Genomic DNA, 22,512 nt, shown 5'->3' with positions numbered 1-22,512 from the left:
CGCACACACACACACACACACACACACACACACACACACACACACACACACACACACACACACACACACACACACACACTAACCAAGTGAACTCTGTGTGCTCTTTTGTTAACACAGACTCCATCAACACCACCACAATTGAATTTTACTTTCTCATTAGGATGAATTGTTTATGCTGTAATATTCCTCACTTGTATGTTTAGATAAAAATGTCTGCTAAATGATTGAATATAAGAATAAATGCTTCACTTACTGCTCTAGCTTTAATTTCTGTCTTCATACAGCAGAGGGCAGTAGCTTATGTTATACTACACACATATTTCTTATATGTAGATCGAATGTATGAAGGTATTTTTGGTGCAAAACAACTGAACACGTGTGAGAGTGGAATTTTTCTGAGAGAAAAATATTTTAGGAGTTGTAAACTTGTAGATTTTTTTTCTCACCTACAAACACAACACAACAGTTACACCTTCACACATTCTTCACTGCAGGTTCACAAATCCTATTCTATGAATCACACATGAAGAAACTCATACGCTCACATTTTTGCTACAGTTCCTGCAGTGAATATGGTGCAAAACGCATTCACACACCCGTATCAAAGATGTGAAGTCACAGACAAATTTTGCACATCCTCAAATTAATATGTGAATCCATGCAATGAGAGTTGCACACTTGTAGAATATTTGGTCACAAATGCATTTCTTTTCTGTCCAATTCCTACAACTGCTTGAATCTGCTGCTACGAGTCTCAAACACGTTTTTTTCGCCTTCAAATGACAAAAATTTTTGATACGGGTGTGTGAATGCATTTTGCACCATATTCACCGCAGGAACTGTAGCAAAAATGTGAGCGTATGAGTTTCTTCATGTGTGATTCGTAAAATAGGATTTGTGCACCTGCAGTGAAGAATGTGTGAAGGTGTAACTGTTGTGTTGTGTTTGAATGTGAGAAAAAAAATATACAAGTTTACAACTCCTAAAATATTTTTCTCTGTGACTTCAAATTTATTGATACACATGTGTGGATATGCTCTACAGATACAAATTCCACTTTTACACGTGTAAAATAGTGTAAAATAGTGTGAAATAGTGTACAATAGTGTGAAATAGTGTAAAATAGTGTACAATAGTGTGAAATAGGGGTGCACCGATCCGATATTAGGATCGGATATCGGCCGCGATACTGACAAAATAGCTGGATCGGGGATCGGAAAAATGAACAGATCCACAAGCCGATCCAGGTGTTTTTTTCCGTCGCAGCAGAACCGACGTCATTCGTCAGCTTCACGTGTGTCGCATGCTAGAAGAGACTCGGCTGTGTGGAGGAGATATTTCACGCTTGCCACGCGAACTAGTTCGCAATGTCTGCAAAGTAACTTAAATGTTTCGAGGGGAGGTGGTATTACTGCAAAGTCAGGGTTTTTCCTGCATTGAACATTTTTTGACGGCCGCCAAAGCCTAATTTGATGAGTTATTGTGATTTACGAGCGATGTAGAACAGATGCTGCGCTTGTGACTGAGTGACAGAGAGACCGATCAGAGAGCTCCTCCCCCGCGCACACTCTCTGGGTCTTCAAAATAATCAGCGTTAGCTCTCTCATATTTCACATATTAATCCAAATCAAAAGGTCGGAAGACCGAAACCATGTTGCACGTGACACATTCGGACAAATTTGTCCTTGAAATATCGCTGGTTGTGAATTGCGCTCAAAAAACATTGCCTCTTCTCTTACCAGCTGACATAAAGCATACTTTCAATAAACGGGAGACAAATTTTATTCAGTTATGAAGTGTTTTCTTTGTGTTGACATCTTTCGCGATGTTCTTACAGACGGGATTCACACACAACGCGTCTGCTAATGTCCGATTCGTGACCTGATGACTCATTTGAACAGAATCATTTTAACGACTGGTTAGAACAACTGATCTGTCCAACACTGAACTCATGAATCAGTTTATTAATTTACTCAGAACGCATCTGAAATGAGAACACAAGTGCTTACCCAATTAAGCAAGAGTGGGTAGTAAGAATTATTTTTAATTATCGACAGTATTTCAGCTTATTTCTGTTGACAATGTGTAGTAAAATAAATAGGCCTAGCCTACAATCATTTAGACAGGAGTGAGGTGAAACCAGAACAAAGTTGTTATTAGCTAGCTGATCATTTTTATTAAATTGCATATGGCAGAAAATTAAGACTATTTGTTAATTTGTAATGCTACTTTTTAATATTGATATGATTATATACCAAAACAATGATCTGTAGTGTAAAAAATGTTTGGTAACTGTCAGATTACTATTGTATGTTTGACTGTTTTTTGTTTCCACTGCTACATTTTATTTATTTAAAGAAGTTTGATTACATTCTATTTTAGATTTGAAAGCACAATTGTTTTTTAAATAAATAAGAATTCAACACTTTACATTCATCTGTTATTTTGTCTTAGTTATGTTTAGTTAGTAAAGTCTGGTGCCTTTAGTCTCTTCAAGGAAGGTATAAGGTGGAAGATATACAGTTTATTATTAATTCAACAATAGTATCGGATCGGTATCGGGTATCGACAGATACACAAAGCACAGGCATCGGTATCGGTATCGGGACTGAAAAAGTCGGATCGGTGCACCCCTAGTGTGAAATAATGTAAAATAGTGTAAAATAGTGTGAAATAGTGTGAAATAGTGTAAAATAGTGTAAAATAGTGTGAAATAGTGTAAAATAGTGTAAAATAGTGTGAAATAGTGTGAAATAGTGTAAAATAGTGTAAATAAACAAACGTGTTGCTCTTCTGTACGTTGCCATTCAAACATTTGGGAAATTCATATTTCCTAAGCAAAAAGTGACAGTAAAGACATTTGTAATTTTACAAAATATTTTTATTTCAAATAAATGCTGTTTCTATTCATCAAAAAATGCTGAAAAGGTGGGATTTTTTCAACTGATAATAATCATAACTGTGTTGATAATCAGATCCTCATATGAGAATGATTAGTGAAGGGTCATGTGACACTGAAGACTGGAGGAATGATGATAAATTCAGCTTTGATCACAGGAATACATTACACTTTACTATATATTCACATAGAGAACAGTTATTATAAATTGTGATAATATTTCACAGTATTAATGTCTTTACTGTATATCAAATGAACACAGCCTTGGTGAATAAAAGATGATGCAAAACAAAAATAAATCTATCTGACTTTTAGCTGGTAATGTGTGTTTGAAGAATCATTTGATTTGATAAGAAACCAGACCGATCCGACGACAGCACATGGGTTGTGTTCAGCTTCTGACTGCATTGATTTAACAATGACCATAATTAACATCTTCATGTGTGTCTGTACAGACCCTGGAGGCCAAACTCCAGTCCCAGATGGATTATGAAGAGATCAAAACAGAACTCAGGTGAGGTTTCCAGGAACACACACTTTAGCGATGATGATGATGATGTTCGAGGATGATGATGTTAACGATGGTTGTGTGTCCTGCAGCATCCGGAAAGCCATGAAACTGGCCTCAGCCAATGGGAGTTCCTCTCAGGTAAGTGGAACGAGTGTTATTCCTGTAGAGCTTTGGCTTTAACAGCATTGACATAAGATTACTGACCCTCTCAACTAAAGGACAAATCAACTTCCCCATGAAATCTGTCAATGAGGAAACGCCACAGCGATCAGTGTGAACGCCTCACTAGCGTCATCCATTGATCATGAGCGTGTGTGTGTGTGTGTGTGTGTGTGTGTAGGAATCAGCCAAAACCGCTGAGGCACTGCTGCTGGACAAAGAAGCCTTTCTGCCCTCTCACAGGTTTCTTGTGGATAAAGTGCGAGTGTTACCCAACAGCGGTGAGGATGTGCCTAATAAGTTAAAACTGAAATAAAATAAAATATGAATTCAATTGTTTTTATAAACCTTATTTTATTTCAGCTGGTTACAATTTCTCATTTCTCTTTAGTTTCACTTGATCTACTAAAATAACTAAAACTGAAATAAAAAACACTAATAAAATGACAAACACAGCAAAATTACTAAAACAAACTAAAATTACTGAAAATTCAAAAATATAAAATAATTCCAAATTAAAAAAACAACTATAATAGTGTAAAATAATGTAAAATAGTGTAGAATAGTGTAAAATAGTGTGAAATAATGTAAAATAATGTAAAATAGTGTAAAATAGTGTTAAAAAATGTAAAAAAGTGTAAAATAGTGTTAAAAAATGTAAAAAAGTGTAAAATAGTGTGAAATAGTGTAAAATAATGTAAAATAGTGTGAAATAGTGTAAAATAATGTAAAATAATGTAAAATAGTGTAAAATAGTGTGAAATAGTGTGAAATAGTGTAAAATAGTGTTAAATAGTGTAAAATAGTGTGAAATAGTGTAAAATAGTGTAAAATAATGTAAAATAGTGTAAAATAATGTAAAATAGTGTGACATAGTATAACATAGTGTGAAATAGTGTGAAATAGTGTAAAATAATGTACAATAGTGGGACATAGTGTAAAATAGTGTGAAATAGTGTGAAATTGTGTAAAATAATGTAAAATATTGTGAAATAGTGTGAAATAATGTAAAATAGTATAGAATAGTGTAGAATAGTGTAACATAATGTAAAATAGTGTAAAATAATGTAAAATAGTGTAAAATAGTGTGAAATAGTGTAAAATAATGTAAAATAGTGTGAATTAGTGTAGAATAATGTAAAATAGTGTAAAATAATGGAAAATAGTGTGACATAGTGTAAAATAATGTATAATAGTGTAAAATGGTGTAAAATAATGTAAAATATTGTAAAATAGTGTGAAATAGTGTAAAATAATGTAAAATAGTGTAAAATAGTGTAAAATAGTGTAAAATGATGTAAAATAGTGTGCAATAGTGTGAAATAGTGTAAAATAGTGTTAAATAATGTACAACAGTGTGAAATAGTGTAAAATAGTGTGAAATATTGTAAAACAATGTAAAATAATGTAAAATAGTGTAAAATAGAGTAAAATCATGTAAAATAGTGTGAAATAGTGTAAAATAGTGTTAAATAATGTAAAATAGTGTAAAATAGTGTAAAATAGTGTAAAATAGTGTTAAATAATGTAAAATAGTGTGAAATAGTGTAAAATAGTGTGAAATAGTGTAAAATACTGTACAATAGTGTGGAATAATGTAAAATAGTGTAAAATAATGTAAAATAGTGTGAAATAGTGTAAAATAGTGTGAAATAGTGTGAAATAATGTAAAATATTGTAGAATAGTATCTCAGTGATACTAATAAATTACAGCTAGACTTCTTATGTGGTAAAATATGCTGTATAATACTAAACTGTATCATATTTTTATTTATTAAGAATGTTTATTAAATTAAGTAATTATTAAGAATCTGTATATTCATTTATATATGTTTGTTTATTAATTTTAATTATTAAAATATCAAATTAATCATTAAATTAAAATTAGTTGCAAACATGGCAAACTGTATGAATGTCTTTTATTGAAATTTTATTTTATATATATAAATAAATGCATAAATTATTTATTTAATATATAATGATATGTATGTAATCCGTTCTCTCTGTGTGTAAGCAGATGGTCACTCTGAGGAGTCCAGTAAGGGCGTGAGTCGCCCGGCGGGGTCGTATTCCTCGCCTCCAGGAACATTGCCCATAGATGGCCGCACGTCCTCCAGCCCAGCACCGCCCAACACTGACACGCCCTCCTCCACCCACGACCTGCCCCGCCCCTTCTCAGTTTCCCCCTTCTCGTGCGAGAAACTTCCCGGAGATCAGCTCCTGCAGAAGCAGCTCCTCTCGCCCCTCTTCAAGAAAGACGCCGCCTCCATCATGGCTTTCCCCACCGCCCTCTATGCCGCCAAAGCGGCCCTCATGTCAGCCAATCAGAACGCCTCTATGCCGGTCACTATGGAGACAGGCATGCCAAGCGACCAATCGGAGAGCGGTAGCTCAGGGGGCGGAGACGACGACCAGTTGGACACAGCAGAAATCGCTTTTCAGGTGAAAGAGCAGCTGCTGAAACACAACATCGGTCAGCGTGTGTTCGGTCACTATGTGCTGGGCCTCTCGCAGGGCTCGGTCAGCGAGATCCTGGCCCGACCCAAACCCTGGAGGAAGCTCACCGTCAAAGGCAAAGAGCCCTTCATCAAAATGAAGCAGTTCCTGTCGGATGAGCAGAACATCCTGGCTTTACGCACCATCCAGGTTCGCCAGCGAGGTGAGTGGACCGAGCCGACCCGACCCAGAGGACCTGCCACACTCATTACTGCGACTGTGATGCTTAGGGCGTCTGGTTAGGGTCTGGGTCAGGGTTAGGGTCAGGGTTAGGGAGGGGGTCAGGGTCAGGGAGGGTGTCTGGTTAGGGTCTGGGTCAGGGTTAGGGTCAGGGTTAGGGAGGGGGTCAGGGTCAGGGAGGGCGTCTGGTTAGGGTCTGGGTCAGGGTTAGAGTTAGGGTCAGGGTCAGGGTTAGGGAGGGTCAGGGTTAGGGAGGGCGTCTGGTTAGGGTCTGAGTAAGGGTAGAGTTAGGGTCAGGGTTAGGGTCAGGGTCAGGGTCAGGGAGGGTTTGGGAGGGCGTCTGGTTAGGGTCTGGGTCAGGGTTAGAGTTAGGGTCAGGGTTAGGGAGGGTTAGGGTCAGGGAGGCTTAGGGTCAGGGTTAGGGTCAGGGTCAGGGAGGGTTAGGGAGGGGGTCAGGGTCAGGGAGGGCGTCTGGTTAGGGTCTGGGTCAGGGTTGGGGAGGGTCAGGGTTAGGGAGGGCATCTGGTTAGGGTCTGAGTCAGGGTTAGAGTTAGGGTCAGGGAGGGTTAGGGAGGGCGTCTGGTTAGGGTCTGGGTCAGGGTTAGAGTTAGGGTTAGGGAGGGTTAGGGAGGGGGTTAGGGTCAGGGTCAGGGAGGGTTAGGGAGGGGGTCAGGGTCAGGGTCAGGGAGGGTTAGGGAGGGGGTTAGGGTCAGGGTCAGGGAGGGTTAGGGAGGGGGTTAGGGTCAGGGTCAGGGAGGGTTAGGGAGGGGGTCAGGGTCAGGGTCAGGGAGGGTTAGGGAGGGGGTTAGGGTCAGGGTCAGGGAGGGTTAGGGAGGGGGTTAGGGTCAGGGTCAGGGAGGGTTAGGGAGGGGGTCAGGTTCAGGGAGGGTTAGGGAGGGCGTCTGGTTAGGGTTTGGGTTAGGGTCTGGTTCAGGGTTAGAGTTAGGGTCAGGGTTAGGGAGGGTTAGGGAGGGGGTTAGGGTTAGGGTCAGGGTCAGGGAGGGTTAGGGAGGGCTTCTGGAAGTCTATCACATCCAAGGATAACTTTCTAAATGAAAAATCCTGTTCTGTTTGAGTTCACAGTTGGAGTGTTTCTTAATTCTGGAAATTCATCCATTCTCAGACAAAATAAATGAGAGTTGGGTCTTTAAATGAGTCATATATGGCACTCGATGCTGGAATGGGTTAGAGTCAGGTGCCACGAAAGCTCTGTAAAGAGTTAGAATATCAATAATGAGGACATTTACATGACAATACAACTGAACCTACAAAATATGTTAGTATTCTTTGTTGGATAAATTTGGGGATTTGTTGTTGTTGTATCAAGTAACATCTTGGAGCAGAATCCGTATTGGTCCGAACACAAATCCCTATTAACTCATCAGATGTTAAAGTAAGGGTCAGGGAGGGTTAGGGTCAGGGTTAGGGTCAGGGTTAGGGTCAGGGTTAAAGTCAGGGTTAGGGTTAGGGTCAGGGTCAGGGTCAGGATTAATGTCAGGGTTAGGGTTAGGGTTAGGGTTAGGGTTAGGGTCAGGGTCAGGGTTAAGGTCAGGGTTAGGGTTAGGGTTACAGGAAATACAATATTAATGCAATGATTTTAAATCACCATAAATGCAAGACAAAAAAATACTGCCATGAGATAACAATTTCATCTTCATGGCCTTAAAAATGGGATTACATTGACCACAGTTATAGATGATCTGAAGCTGAATTAATAATCATCATTGATGTGTAGTTTGACCGTACAATATTGGAAAATCTGGAATCTGCAAAAAATCTCTAAATGTTAAGAAAATATCCTTTAAAGTTGTCCAAATGAAGTCCTTAGCAATGCATATTACTACTAATAATACATTTATGATATATTTACGGCAGGACATTTACAGAATATCTTCATGGAACATGATCATAATATCCTAATGATTTTTGGCATTAAAAGAAAAATGTATAATTTTGACCCATAACATGTATAGTTGGGTATTGGCACAGATATACCCGTGAGATGCACAGATATATAAAATATTTATAAATATTGATATTTCTATATCTAAATATATATGTATGATCCTGAAATGTCCTTGGCAGGTCTTCTGCACCTGCTGTGTCCTTCTGATATGATCCCACATTATGAAGATGAGTGTGTTCCTCTAAACCCCACAGAACCGCTTCTGACCCCAGAGCGAGTCCGTCCGGTTGTGCATCTTCCGCACTCGCTCCCCAACCCTGTGTGTGTTGTGATGCTCTCACGGCTCTGTTTCCTTCTCAGTTTTGATAGTAAAGCGTTCAGGTGTTAGCGCACCCTCACTTGATGCAGCTTCTCAAAGGCGGCCATTGATCTAGCAATCAAACGCAGGGCTTTGGAGCTGCTCTCTGATCAGCTCACCTCCTGTCTCTGCTTTACCTCCGCCAGGGAGCATCACTCCTCGCATCCGCACGCCTGAAACTGGGTCAGATGATGCCATCAAGAGCATTCTGGAGCAGGCCAAGAAGGAGATCCAGTCACAAAGAGGTGGGAACACAGAGAGCCGAGGCTATGAGCCGCACAATAACACACAGCAGCACACAAAACATCTGCGCATATGAGGGTTTTGCATAATGGAGTGTGAGTGTGTGTGTGTGTGTGTGTGTGTGAGTGTGTGTGTGTGTGAGAGTGTGAGTGTGTGTGTGTGTGTGTGTGTGTGTGTGTGTGTGTGTGTGTGTGTGTGTGTGTGTGTGTGTGTGTGTGTGTGTGTGTGTGTGTGCGTGTGTGTGTGAGAGAGTGTGTGTGTGTGTGTGTGTGTGTGTGTGTGTGAGAGAGAGTGTGTGTGTGTGTGCGTGTGTGTGTGAGAGAGTGGGCATGTTTTTGTGAAATATCAGGACACAAATGTGTATAATGACATGGGTATGACATAGGTATTACAAAAAGAGGGTGAAATATGAGGACGTTCCCCATGTCCTCACTTTTCAAAATGCTTATAAATCATACAGGATGAGTTTTTTTTCACAGAAAGTGAACTGCACAGTCTCCTGTGAGGGGTAGGTTTAGGGGCAGGGGCAGTGTAAGGGGATAGAAAATACGGTTTGTACAGTATAAAAACCATTACGCCTATGGAATGTCCTCACATTTCACAAAAGCAAACATGTGTGTGTGTGAGTGTGTGTGTGTGAGTGTGTGCGTGCGTGCGTGCGTGCGTGTGTGTGTGTGAGTGTGTATATAAATAAATAAAATACTTGAGAAGCAACTCGTCTGACTAGAGAATATATCCTGATTTAAAAACAAGTTTTGTCATAAACATAAATATACATTTTAATTATAAACATATGCTTAAATATATGTATTTAAGCCTAACTATAACATTTAGTGAGGTACATGAAATTAAACAAATGTAATTTAACTTAATTTAATTAAAGAATAAAATTAGCAAAACATAGATTTTGCTTCTATTCGTCTTCTTTATTGAAGATGTTGAGATACAACAACAAAAATATAGATTTTTTTTTTGTGAAAGCATCAACACGGTCATGGGTTTCATTCCAAGGAAACACATACTAATGTATAATTATATAATATTATTCTTAAATATCTTAAATAATAGTTATATTGAAATAAATGTTATTTATAATAGAACAAAAGGATTCATAAGCGTATATTTTAGCACAAATATAACAGCATTTAGTGACATATGTACTTAAAAAAAAAAACGAAATACTTTTAAATATATATTCTGGGAAAATAGTTTTTCTTTTGAGTTCATTTATTTAGTTTATTAAAGAATGTTGAGATCCCGAGACAAAAGTGCAGATTAATAAGAGAATTATGTTTTAATGGGTTTGATTCTCTGGAAATATTAAATCAGGCATTGTTCTGCACTTTTACTTTTATTTAATCATTTAAAAAAATATTTTAAATGATAATAATAATTACCATTAGACTAATTAAATATTTCTAAATTATTGTAATAAAACACAATGCATTGTATTAATTATTAAAATATATTTTTAATTAGGGCTGTCAAAAGATTAATCGCGATTAATCGCATCCAAAATAAAAGTTTGTGTTTACATAATATATGTGTGTGTACTCTGTTAATTATTATTTATATATAAATACACACACATTCATGTATATATTTAAGAAATATTTGCATGTATATACATTTATATAATCTATAATATATATAAATATAAATGTTTTATATATAAAAATAATATTTTTTTCTTAAATATATACATGCTTGTGTGTGTATTTATATATAAATAATAATTAACAGAGTACACACACATATATTATGTAAACACAAACTTTTATTTTGGATGCGATTAATCGCGATTAATCTTTTGACAGCCCTAATTTTTATTAAATATTATATTATAATACAATAAAATGTTTTTAATAAATCATGATTATTGGTCTGTTCATGTGTTCTAGTGCTAGTTTGGCTGTTAGCGTGTGTCTTGGTCAAGGTAAATCTAGTTTGGCTAGTAACGCGCGCGTGTGTGTGTGTGTGTGTGTGTGTGTGTGTTGGACAGGTGACTGTAAGTCGTCTCTGGGCTGTTCATCGGGTCGCAACAGCTCTGGAGGAAGCAGCAGTTCAGACGAAACCATCAAGAGCATCCTGGAGCAGGCCCGGCGGGAGATGCAGGCGCAGCAGCAGGCCCTGCTGGAGATGGAGGTGTGTGGCCGCGCCTCCACCAGCGACCCCACCAAGGGTCAGCCTCCGCCCACCCCGCCCTTCATCAAACAGGAGGAGGGCGTGTCCGTGCCAGTGTGCCTGGCCAATCCCAGCCCTCAGCCGCCCCTCAGCGTCCTGTCCCCGGCTGCCTTCGTCCAGAACATCATCCGCAAGGTCAAGTCGGAGATCGGGGAGGCCGGGGCGTATTTCGACCAGCACTGGTCAGCCGAGCGGGGCGCTGTCGTCATGGGAGTGACCTCTCACCCCTTCACCTCCGTCTCTCCGTCGCTCTCCTCCTCTTCCTCCACCTCCATGCCTCGCCCCTGGCCGCGGGTGGAGAACGGAGACTGTCCTGCGAACGGGGAGGAAGCGTCCGCTCCGGAGGATGACCCCGCGCCCAGCCGGCCGGTGGAGGTCAAGGTGGAGCTGGACACGCCCCCCGGCGGAGAGACTCCCTGCGGAGGAGGAGGAGGAGGACGGGTGTCCTACTTCCCCACCTACATCCCTCGCACCCTGAAGCCCACCGTCCCGCCGCTGACCCCGGAGCAGTACGAGATGTACATGTACCGCGAGGTGGACACCCTGGAGCTCACCAGGCAGGTCAAGGAGAAACTGGCCAAGAACGGGATCTGCCAGAGGATCTTCGGAGAGAAGGTGGGATCGCACATCTGGAGAGAACATCTTATCACGAGTCGCCATGAATTTAGTCTTATCGGGCCAGTTGTTCAAAGGTCAGCTGATCTGGTTATCGGATTCTTGAAAATGGGTTGTTCAAAAGGGAAAGAAGGAATCTGAAATCAGATCAGATCACGGACACTGCAAAAGATGCTTTTCTTACTTAGTATTTTTGTCTTGTTTTCAGTCCAAATATCTAAAAAATCTTACATTAAGAAGCATTTACTAGACAAGCAAACGTTTTTGTCTCGTTTTGGGGGAAATAACTAAAAAGTTTTTGCTTAAAATTAGCAAAATAATCTGCCAATGGGGTAAGCAAAATAATCTTAATTCAAACAGAAAACAAGATTATTTATCTTATTTTAAGCAAAAACTCCCTTAATTTTGAGTTATTTTCCCCCAAAACGAGACGACAACTTTTGCTTGTCTAGTAAATGCTTCTTAATGTAAGATTTTTTAGATATTTGGACTGAAAACAATACAAAAATACTAAGTAAGAAAAGCATTTTTTGCAGTGGAATCCATCCTAGTTTTAATCTGGATCAAACCTTCAGTTTGTGTTGTTCAAGTAGGACTTGGATAACTTTGATCCAAAAAAACAGGATCATCCTGATCCCAACAGGGGGATTTCAAGGGAAGAAAATGTAATCAAACTTTAAAGCTACACTGTGTAACTTTTTTAGTTTATTCTTAGCTAAAAACACTTAGTTCTTTCAAAAATATGTGCTCATTAATGTATATTTACTTCTTTCAAGTAATAAAGTATTCTCGTAAGTTTATAATATGCCATTGAAAATACATCCGGGTGAGGGGTTCGAATGCCGGTCGCCATGTTGCCCCTCCATCTTGAAAGTACATTAGCCAAAGAGGGACATACCCGTAAATTCAAGCTTTGCCTTTGGCGTTTTAACACTCGATGGCACCGTGTCGAATGTGGACGAGGTCGAACTGGAAGCCATGTTAATCTTGGACTAAATCGGCCACCGTAGGAGTTAAAACAAAATCGGAATTGAGAGGAACAGAAACTAATATTCACTGGATGGTCATATACCTTTACACCACTAGATGGGGGAAAATATCACACAGTGTAGCTTTAAAACTGGTCAAAAAATACAACATTTTTATCATATAATACACAAACACATATCATTTTATTTTGCTCTTGATTAGTTAGGCTAATTGCTAAAGTAATAAATTAAAAGTATAATCAACAATTATCCCATCAACAATTAGAAGTCTGGATACATATGGTTCTTTTAAATTTAATCTAAAAAAAATGGTTAGTTACAAATCAGCACTGTCAACATTAGTTTCTTAATATTTAGCTCCTGTCGCTATCTCTTTTTTAACTCCTTTTTTACCTCTTAGTCTTATGTAGCACAATATATGTTTAGATAAACTTTTCCTGTTAATGTAAATGTATTTTTATAATTTTTTTCCGTGGGATTATGTACCTGTGTTTTTAATTTAAATTTGTTGTTTTTATTTTTGCGGTATCTTTTTTTTTGTTCTCTCATTTTTCTTTTTGTGTGTGTTATATTTGATGCTCTGTTCTTGTTTTTAGGTTGACTTTTTAACACTTCTGTCAGGGGTTTGCAGATGAACAATATCCCTTTGGGCTAATTCTGGCACATTTACATTAGTGTTTATTAATGTGCACAGCCCCTGTAAATTAAAAAATTAAAAAAATTAAAATTAAAAAAAGAAGTAGACATTAGGCTTAAGCCTTTCGGTCCTACAGTAAAAGTAAAAAAAGATTTAGCCGCCATAAAATAATCCCCAAACAGCTGTAAATATCAAACAAAAATGTTATATTACATTTAAAGTGTTTTTTATCACTTATAAGAGATGAACCAGTCAAAAGGTTTCTCGGGTGAATGCTACGCAAAACTTTTCTGAGAGAACGCAAAAGCATTTTCATTTTTTTTCCCAACTCATATTTTTCCCATCAGCATGTCCCTCTAGGGGCTCCGTAGAGCACTAGTAATCCAGATTTGGTCATCTGAAAAGCTATGTATCTGGATCAGGGTGATCCGATCAAATTTTGTCTTTGAAAAACTGGCACAAAAGTCAAATGGATGACCTGATCCTGGAGAGCAAAACATGGGATTTCCAAATCCAGATCATTTTGATCCAGATGAAATGTTTTGAACAACTGGCCCATAGTTTAAATCAGCAGAAACCGGATTATCTGATACACACATCTACACATTCATATCTAATTCTCCTCTTACAGTAAAGAGTTTTGTCATATGAAATCAAAAGCATATTTACTTTCTTCATGTGTTCCTGGTGTTATTGTGAATGATTCATCTGTGCATATTATTCCACAGTGCTTTCAATCATACTCTAATATAGGCAAAATTCTCAAATATACTTTCATAAAACTTTAGAGAGAATTTAAATTGCATTTGAGAGTAAATGTTTTCAGAAACGTAAGAAATCAAGGACTTTCAGTTCTTTATCTTCACTAGAGCTATCATTTGATCATTTCAAACTGGAGAAGGTCAGAGAGATTAGTTTGTTATTCTCCTCTGACTTCTGCATTTATTTAATCAAAAATACAGTAAAACAGTAATACTGTGAAATATTATTACAATTTAAAATCACTGTTCTCTGTGTGAATATATAGTTCTCATCATTACTCCAGTCTTCAGAGTCACATGATCCTTCACTGATATTTTTGTGGATATATTTCTTCAGGATTCTTTGATGAATAGAGAAGTTAAGAACAGCATTTGTTTGAAATATAAATCTTTTGTGACATTATAAATGTCTTCACTGTCACTTTTGATCATTGCATCTGTTCTGAATGGAAGTATTTCTCTGGTTCAGTCGAGAGCTGCGATCTGAAGCTGTGGATCGTGTGGTTCTGCTGCCCTCTAGTGGTCAACAGCTGAGCGTGAGAAGCAGAGGTTTCTGCTGTTAACGTCTGATCTGTGTGTGTGTGTGTGTGTGTGTGTGTGTGTGTGTGTGTGTGTGTGTGTGTGTGTGTGTGTGTGTGTGTGTGTGTGTGTGTGTGTGTGTGTGTGTGTGTGTCGCAGGTGTTGGGTTTGTCTCAGGGCAGTGTGAGTGACATGTTATCCAGGCCTAAACCCTGGAGTAAACTCACTCAGAAGGGACGCGAGCCGTTCATACGCATGCAGCTCTGGCTTCTGGACCAGCTGGGTCATGGACTCAACCAGCTGCCCAATCACAGCCTCAGCCTGGGTCAGTCCTGAACACAACACTACAACTACACACAGCCACTGTCAGCCCTGAACACAACACTACAACTACACACAGCCACTGTCAGTCCTGAACACAACACTACAACTACACACAGCCACTGTCAGTCCTGAACACAACACTACAACTACACACAAACCACTGTCAGTCCTGAACACAACACTACAACTACACACAGCCAGTGTCAGTCCTGAACACTACACTACAACTACACACAGCCACTGTCAGCCCTGAACACAACACTACAACTACACACAGCCACTGTCAGTCCTGAACACAACACAACACAACACAACACAACACAACACAACACAACACAACACAACACAACAACTACACACAGCCACTGTCAGTCCTGTTACTGAACACAACAACCACACCTACACACAGTAGGTCGGTCAGTCAGTAGGGTTAAGGGGTCAGTCGTAAGTGTTATAGAATTGAGACCGGTCTTGGTCTTAAGACCATTTTTTGATGGTCTTGGTCTTGTCTCGGTCTCGACTGCTTTTCTCCTCGGTCTTGTCTTGATCTCGGACTTGGAGGACTCAGGATTTTATCTCAAGACCAGTCAAGACCACAACTGCTGGGATATCACTATAAATCTGTCTGATTTAACATCATTAATGTGATTTGATGTAAAACTTACAGCTTAAAATGCAATCAATAACTTCTTTTTAATGTGATTTCTTTTGTTACTGTGCTGCCGGGTTCAGAATCAGTGCAGCATTGTCTCAAAAAGGCCCAAAATGTATATAAATGCCCACAAAATTCTGAGATTTCATTTTTTTTATATAACATAGAATATAATTAAGCAATATCACAAGAGCAAGAGTACTGTGTTCATGAATATAAGTGTGATTGCAAATGATATTGACTAACACAAATGTTCAATAAACCAGAAGTTGATATTAAATGACATTTTAAACTGTGTCTTTGCTAATTCGGCAGCGTTTCGTTATTAAATGAATCGGCTGCTTTGAACAAATCGGTTGAATAAATGATTCCGTGACTGTTAAATAATGTTCATGTTTTAATGTTAAATTAATCTGAACATTATTTATGCAGGTGTAATTATACCAATTCAGATGCAACTTTGTGCCATGAATTTTATTGTTAGTGATTTGATTGGTAACTATTCTTACTATTCTAATTGTATTTAAATATAAGTCATTTCTCAGACAGTAGATATGGATCTTTTAGATGAATCTAAGGAGTGCTGGTCTAGTCTTGGTCTTGTCTTGGTCTCGGCAAACGCTGGTCTTAGTCTCGACTTGGTCTCGGTTTAGATGGTCTTGACTACAACACTACCAGCCGGTCGGTCAGTCGTCGGTCAGTCGGTTTATGGGTAGTTTAAAGGGTAAGGGAATAGTCAACAGATTGAATTACGGCTATAGTTACATGCAGGTATTTTTTAAATATAAGAAGGCTACAATGTATGTACACAATAAGTGTATTGTATCAAATAATTCATTTAAACCATGGTCAAAGACACTTAATATAAAGGTGGGCATAGTTTTAGTAGTTTTATCATGAACCTAAAGCCCTGACTGTGAACACTGATGTCCTCTTTGGCTGTTGGTTGTCAGATAAGAGCCCCGTGACGACCCGCTCGTCCCCATCCCCTCCTCTGAGTCCTGAAGACGGACAGCCCAGCCTGACCCTGGAGCCCGTGAGTCTGGAGAGCAGTAAGGAGAACCAGCAGCCCGACGGAGGGAAGAGCACCCCGGGCCCCGGCCCCCAGCAGCCCCACACGCCGCTGGGCATCCAGGAGCTGGTGGCCATGTCCCCGGAGCTGGACACCTACGCCATCACCAAGAGAGTCAAGGAGGTTCTGACGGACAACAACTTGGGTGATTACAGCACAATATACATCTTAGCATTTTAGTACATGCTAAATGAGCATATCAGCATATGTCACATGATCCTTCAGAAATCATTCTGACATGAGGATTTATGATCAAGTCAAGTCAACTTTATTTATATAGCGCTTTTTACAATGCAGATGGTTTCAAAGCAGCTTTACAGTGTTAAACAGGAAAATAATGCAGCATAATTTTATTCAGCTGTATAGCCATTCTGGAAAAAACGCTGATGTCATCAGTTCATTTCAATTATCATACAGTGACAGTGTGGGCTTTAGATCAATAATTAGATCAGTAATTTAGTTTAAATGGTTAATTTAGTTTATTAATTAGATTTATTTCGATGTTTAGTTGAAAAAATGTTATGTCCCCAACTGAGCACGCCAAGCCAGAGGCAACAAACTTTTATGATTATTATCAGTGTTGAAAACTGTTTGTGGAAACTGTGATACTATTTTTTTACATCATTCTTTGATAAACATAAAATATTCAAAAGAACAGAATTTGTTTGAAATAGAATCTTTTGTAACATTATAAATGTCTTTACTGTCAATTTGATGCTGAATAAAAGTATTTCTTTATTTTGTAAAAACAGTGTTTTTCATGCATTCATTGAAACACACACTTTGAAACTGATTCATGTTGAACTTGCACGAATTATACACTACAAAAAATGCTCTTCTTATCGAGTATTTTTTTCTTGTTTCCAGTCTAAATATCTAAAAAAATTTAAATCAAAAGGCATTTACTAGATAAGTAAAATCAAATGAGATATTTTTTCTTGTTTTGTTGAAAATAAAATAAAAATTTAGTGAGTTTTTGCTTAGAGCAAGCAAAATGATCTGCCAATGGGGTGAGAAAAACAATCTTGTTTCTGATTGAAATCTTGTTTCTTGTTTCTGTCCCAAACAGATGTTGTTCTCACCCCATTGGCAGATCATTTTGCTTGTTCTAAGCAAAAACTCACTAAGTTTTGATTTGATTTTCAAGAAAACAAGAAAAAATATCTTACGTCATTTTACTTATCTAGTAAATGCATCTTGATTTAAGAATGTTTATATATTTAGACTGGAAACAAGACAAAAATACTCAATAAGAAGAGCATTTTTTGCAGTGTAAGGATGAATGAGCTACACAATTCTGGATAAACAACTAAACATAATAAGATGCAATTTACTAGAGGTTCTAACATCATGTTAAATGCTGGAGTCTATTTAAAAAATATTTAAGTAATTTGAATGAGTGACTCAACTTTACTTGAGTTTTTGAATTAATGATTTGATCACACACATGTTTAACGGTCACCTGTCGCCACCTACTGGTGTAATGATGCAATCCATACAATCGTTGTTGGAAGTTATTTTCAAAAGCTCATTGGTCTATTTTGATCGCTACTGTAGGCATCAGTGTTTATATCCGAACTATAAACTTTTATCCCAGTACTTCTGTGATGATATGAATGATTGTAAGACGGAAATAATGAAGCGGTGTGGTTGTAAAGCTGTCCCTAACCCTAACCCTAACCCTAGACTGCAGCCAGATCAGTAACCGTGTGTGTGTTTATGCAGGTCAGCGTCTGTTTGGAGAGAGTATTCTGGGATTGACCCAGGGGTCAGTGTCCGACCTGCTGTCCCGACCCAAGCCCTGGCATAAGCTCAGTCTGAAGGGCCGCGAGCCGTTCGTCCGCATGCAGCTGTGGCTCAACGACCCGCACAACGTGGACAAACTCAGAGACGTCAAGAAAATGGAGAAGAAAGGTAGAAGAACAAACATCTATTCAGTTCTTCAGTGATTCTGCATCAGTTCACATTCATGTCGCTGTGTTTGAAGTCACCCGCTATACCATCATTCAGTATTCCCAACTGTAGTCCACTAATATAGTGCACTTGAAGGAGTGAAGGAAAACGAGTGAGTGAATTCAGACACTGAGTGTGCCGCTTTTGCATAGTTTGTGCTGTCTAACAATCATTTGACACTTAGCAGACTGGCAGCTCCAGCAGCAATGAAGAGATTAATCTTCAACTCTGTCATGGAAACTAGCATGTGTAAACCGTAATTAAACAACTTAATAATCAATTAAACAGGAATGAAAACCTGTGTGATATTACACTGTACCAACGGTTTGGAAGATGGAGGGTGGGTTATTGTATGGATGGACGGTAGATGGATGGATGGGTGGATTGTTGGGTGGGTGTATGGGTGTGTATATGTATGTATGTATGGATGGATGGATGGTAGATGGATGGATGGGAGGGTGGGTGGGTGATTGTATGGATGGATGGTAGATGGATGGATAGTAGATGGATGGATGGGTGGGTGGGTGTATGGGTGTGTATATGTATGTATGGATGGATGGATGGATGGATGGTAGATGGATGGATGGGTGGATGGGTGTGTACATGTATAGATGGATGGATGGATGGATGGGTGGGTGGGTGGATGGGTGTGTATATGTATAAGAGGATTGATGGTTGATGGTTGATGGATGGATGGATGGATGGATGGATGGATGGATGGATGGGTGGGTGGGTGGATGGGAGGGTGGGTGATTGTATGGATGGATGGATGGAATTGGGTGGATGGGTGTGTATATGTATGTATGGATGGGTTGGTGGATGGATGTGTATATGTATGGATGGATGGATGGTAGATGGATGGATGGGTGGGTGGGTGGATGGGAGGGTGGGTGATTGTATGGATGGATGGGTGGGTGGGTGGTTGGATGGGTGTGTATATGTATAGATGGATGGATGGTAGATGGATGGATGGATGGGTGGGTGGATGGGTGGATGGGTGATTGTATGGATGGATGGTAGATGGGTGGGTGGGTGGATGGGTGTGTATATGTGTGGATGGATGGGTGGGTGGATGGATGTGTATATGTATGGATGGATGGGTGTGTATATGTATGTATGGATGGATGTGTATATGTATGGATGGATGGGTGTGTATATGTATGGATGGATGAATGGATGGATGGATGGATGGATGGGTGGGTGGATGGGAGGGTGGGTGATTGTATGGATGGATGATAGATGGGTGGGTGGGTGGGTGGGTGGGTGGATGGGTGTGTATATGTATGGATGGATGGGTGGGTGGATGGATGTGTATATGTATGGATGGATGGATTGGATGGATGGATGGGTGGGTGGGTGGGTGGGTGGTTGGATGGATGGGTGGATGGATGGGTGGGTGGGTGGGTGGGAGGGAGGGTGGGTGGGTGGATGGATGGGTGGATGGATGTGCATATGGATGGATGGATGGATGGATGGATGGATGGGTGGGTGGATGGGTGGATGGATGGATGGGTGGATGGATGGGTGGGTGGATGGGAGGGTGGGTGGATGGATGTGTATATGGATGGATGGATGGATGGATGGATGGATGGGTGGGTGGATGGGAGGGTGGGTGATTGTATGTATGGATGGATGATAGATGGGTGGGTGGGTCGGATGGATGGATGGGTGGGTGGTCTCTCCCTTTTTTGTGGCTGCTGTGCCTAAAAAAGTTTTCTAGCTTCTATCTTTTGTCTCTTTCGCCGGTGTTATACGGGTTAGGACGTTCTATAACTGGCAGAATGACTTCAGGTGTAGGGCGTTAGATTTCTTCACTCAGGTCATGCTGTGAAAATAAGCTTGAATGCTGGTGTAGAGGAGTGTAGTTTAGCTGTAGGAGAGGTGGTTGCTAGGAAAATGTTCTGTTGGCATCAAGAATGAACAGCGCGGTTGTTGTTTTTTTGAAAAGCGTTGAGTTGAAAGTGGAGTTATTGACAGTGTTTATGTTCCAGTGTTCCCGCTGAGATTCTCTCAAACCTGCCGCCTTTCAGCTCACCTCTTGTTCAGTTGTGGGAGAGATATGGCAGATTGGTTTCTCCAATCGAGATGATTCAGATTGGCTGTAAATCGCCGCTATTGAAACACGTGGTGTCGTTCAGGCGTTTGGTGTACATGGAACTTAGGGACAAAAGAGGAATTGGGTTTGACGTTTAATTTCAATCATGATGATTTCAACTATGCGGTTTTGGCCACAACTAATAGCATGAAGTGCCTTGGCTGTGGTGAAATAGGACATCCCGTGAGGGTTTGTCCGAGAAAAGATGAGAAATCAAAGAAGAAAGTTTTACCAGTTGTGGTTGAGGAAGTTGGGGAGGATAAGGAATGTTGTACAACCCCAAATCAGAAAAAGTTGGGACAGTATGGAAAACGCAAAATAATAAAAAATAAGAAGTGATTTCTAAATTTACTTTGACTTGTATTTCATTGCAGACAATATGAACAAAAAATATTTCATGTTTTGTCTGGTCAACTTCATGTCATTTGTAAATATGCATCCTTTCCTGTCATTCAGACCTGCAACACATTTCAAAAAAAGTTGGGACAGTAAAGCATTTACCACTTTGTAATGTTGCCATTCCTTTTCACAACACTTAAAAGACGTTTAGGGACTGAAGACACCAAGTGATGAAGTGTTTCAGGTGTAATTTTGTCCTATTCTTCCTGCAAACAAGTCTTAAGGTGGGCAACAGTACGGGGTCTTCGTTGTCCACATTCTCTATTGGGTCGGGTCGGGACTGAGGCAGGCCAGTCAAGTACCCGCACCCTCTTCCTCCGCAGCCAGGACTTTGTAATGTGTGCAGAATGTGGTTTTGCATTGTCTTGTTGAAATATGCATGGATGTCCCTGGAAAAGATGTCTTCTTGAAGGCAGCATATTATGCTCCAAAATCTCTATGTACTTTTCAGCATTAATGGTGCCTTCACAGAAGTGCAAGTTACCTTTGCCAAGGGCACTGACACAACCCCATACCATGACAGACCCTGGCTTTTGGACTTGTTGCTGGTAACAGTCTGGATGATCCTTTTCTTCTTTGGTCCGGCGTCCATTCCTCCCAAAAAACACCTTAAATACTGCTTCATCTGACCACAGTACACGTTTCCACTGTGTGATGGTCCATCCCAGATGCCTCCGAGCCCAGAGAAGTCGACGGCGCTTCTGGACACTGTTAACATAGGGCTTCCTTTTGGCACAGTACAGTTTTAACTGGCATTTGTGGATGTAACTACGTATTGTGGTACTTGACAAAGGTTTGCCAAAGTAGTCCTGAGCCCATGTGGTGATATCGCTTATAGATGAATGACGATTCTTGATGCAGTGCCGCCTGAGGGATCGGAGGTCACGGTTGTTCAGCTTAGGCTTGCGCCCTTGTCCTTTACGCACTGAAATTCCTCCAGATTCCTTGAATCTTTTAATTATGTTATGCACTGTTGAATTTGAAATATCCAAATCTCTTCCTATCTTTCTTTGAGGAACATTGTTTTTAAACATTTCAATAATTTTCTCACGTATTTGTTGGCAAACTGGCGATCCTCGGCCCATCTTTGCTCCTGAAGGTTTAGACCTTTCTTGGATGCTGATTTTGTACCAAATCATAATTACAATCACCTGTTGACATCACCTGTTTCAAATCACATCATTATTTAACCATTTTACCTCATTACTAGCCCTAAATTGCTCCTGTCCCAACTTTTTTTGAAATGTGTTGCAGGTCTGAATGACAGGAAAGGATGCATATTTACAAATGACATGAAGTTGACCAGACAAAACATGAAATATTTTGTATTCATATTGTCTGCAATGAAATACAAGTCAAAGTAAATTTAGAAATCACTTCTTTTTTTTTTTTTTGCGTTTTCCATACTGTCCCAACTTTTTCTGATTTGGGGTTGTACAAAGTGACAGTGAGGAACCTGCAACAGTAGCGGTAGCTGAGGAAAACCGTGGACAAAAACCTGCAGATGGAAGTTTAATAAATTTATCAGGTGAGGCTGCAGCTTTGAAGCGAATAAGGGAA

At 39.6% G+C, this 22,512-nt stretch overlaps 1 protein-coding gene across 1 annotated transcript in view; it reads left to right on the top strand.

Moving 5' to 3' along the window:
- Positions 1-22,512, top strand: part of cux2b (cut-like homeobox 2b) — a gene marked incomplete at its 5' end in the record, with an annotated part of 258,049 nt that overhangs the window by 225,468 nt on the left and 10,069 nt on the right. Inside the window, 9 exons of the mRNA XM_079828153.1 lie at positions 3,355-3,413; positions 3,500-3,548; positions 3,751-3,850; positions 5,587-6,228; positions 8,656-8,754; positions 10,755-11,551; positions 14,617-14,782; positions 16,387-16,650; positions 18,231-18,419. Coding sequence (XP_079684279.1) covers positions 3,355-3,413; positions 3,500-3,548; positions 3,751-3,850; positions 5,587-6,228; positions 8,656-8,754; positions 10,755-11,551; positions 14,617-14,782; positions 16,387-16,650; positions 18,231-18,419 — 2,365 coding nt within the window. The remainder of the gene's footprint in view (positions 1-3,354; positions 3,414-3,499; positions 3,549-3,750; positions 3,851-5,586; positions 6,229-8,655; positions 8,755-10,754; positions 11,552-14,616; positions 14,783-16,386; positions 16,651-18,230; positions 18,420-22,512) is intronic.

Source organism: Gobio gobio (assembly GCF_949357685.1).
Source record: "Gobio gobio genome assembly, chromosome: 10".
NCBI lineage: Eukaryota > Metazoa > Chordata > Actinopteri > Cypriniformes > Gobionidae > Gobio > Gobio gobio.
This window is presented reverse-complemented; position numbering and strand designations above follow the sequence as displayed.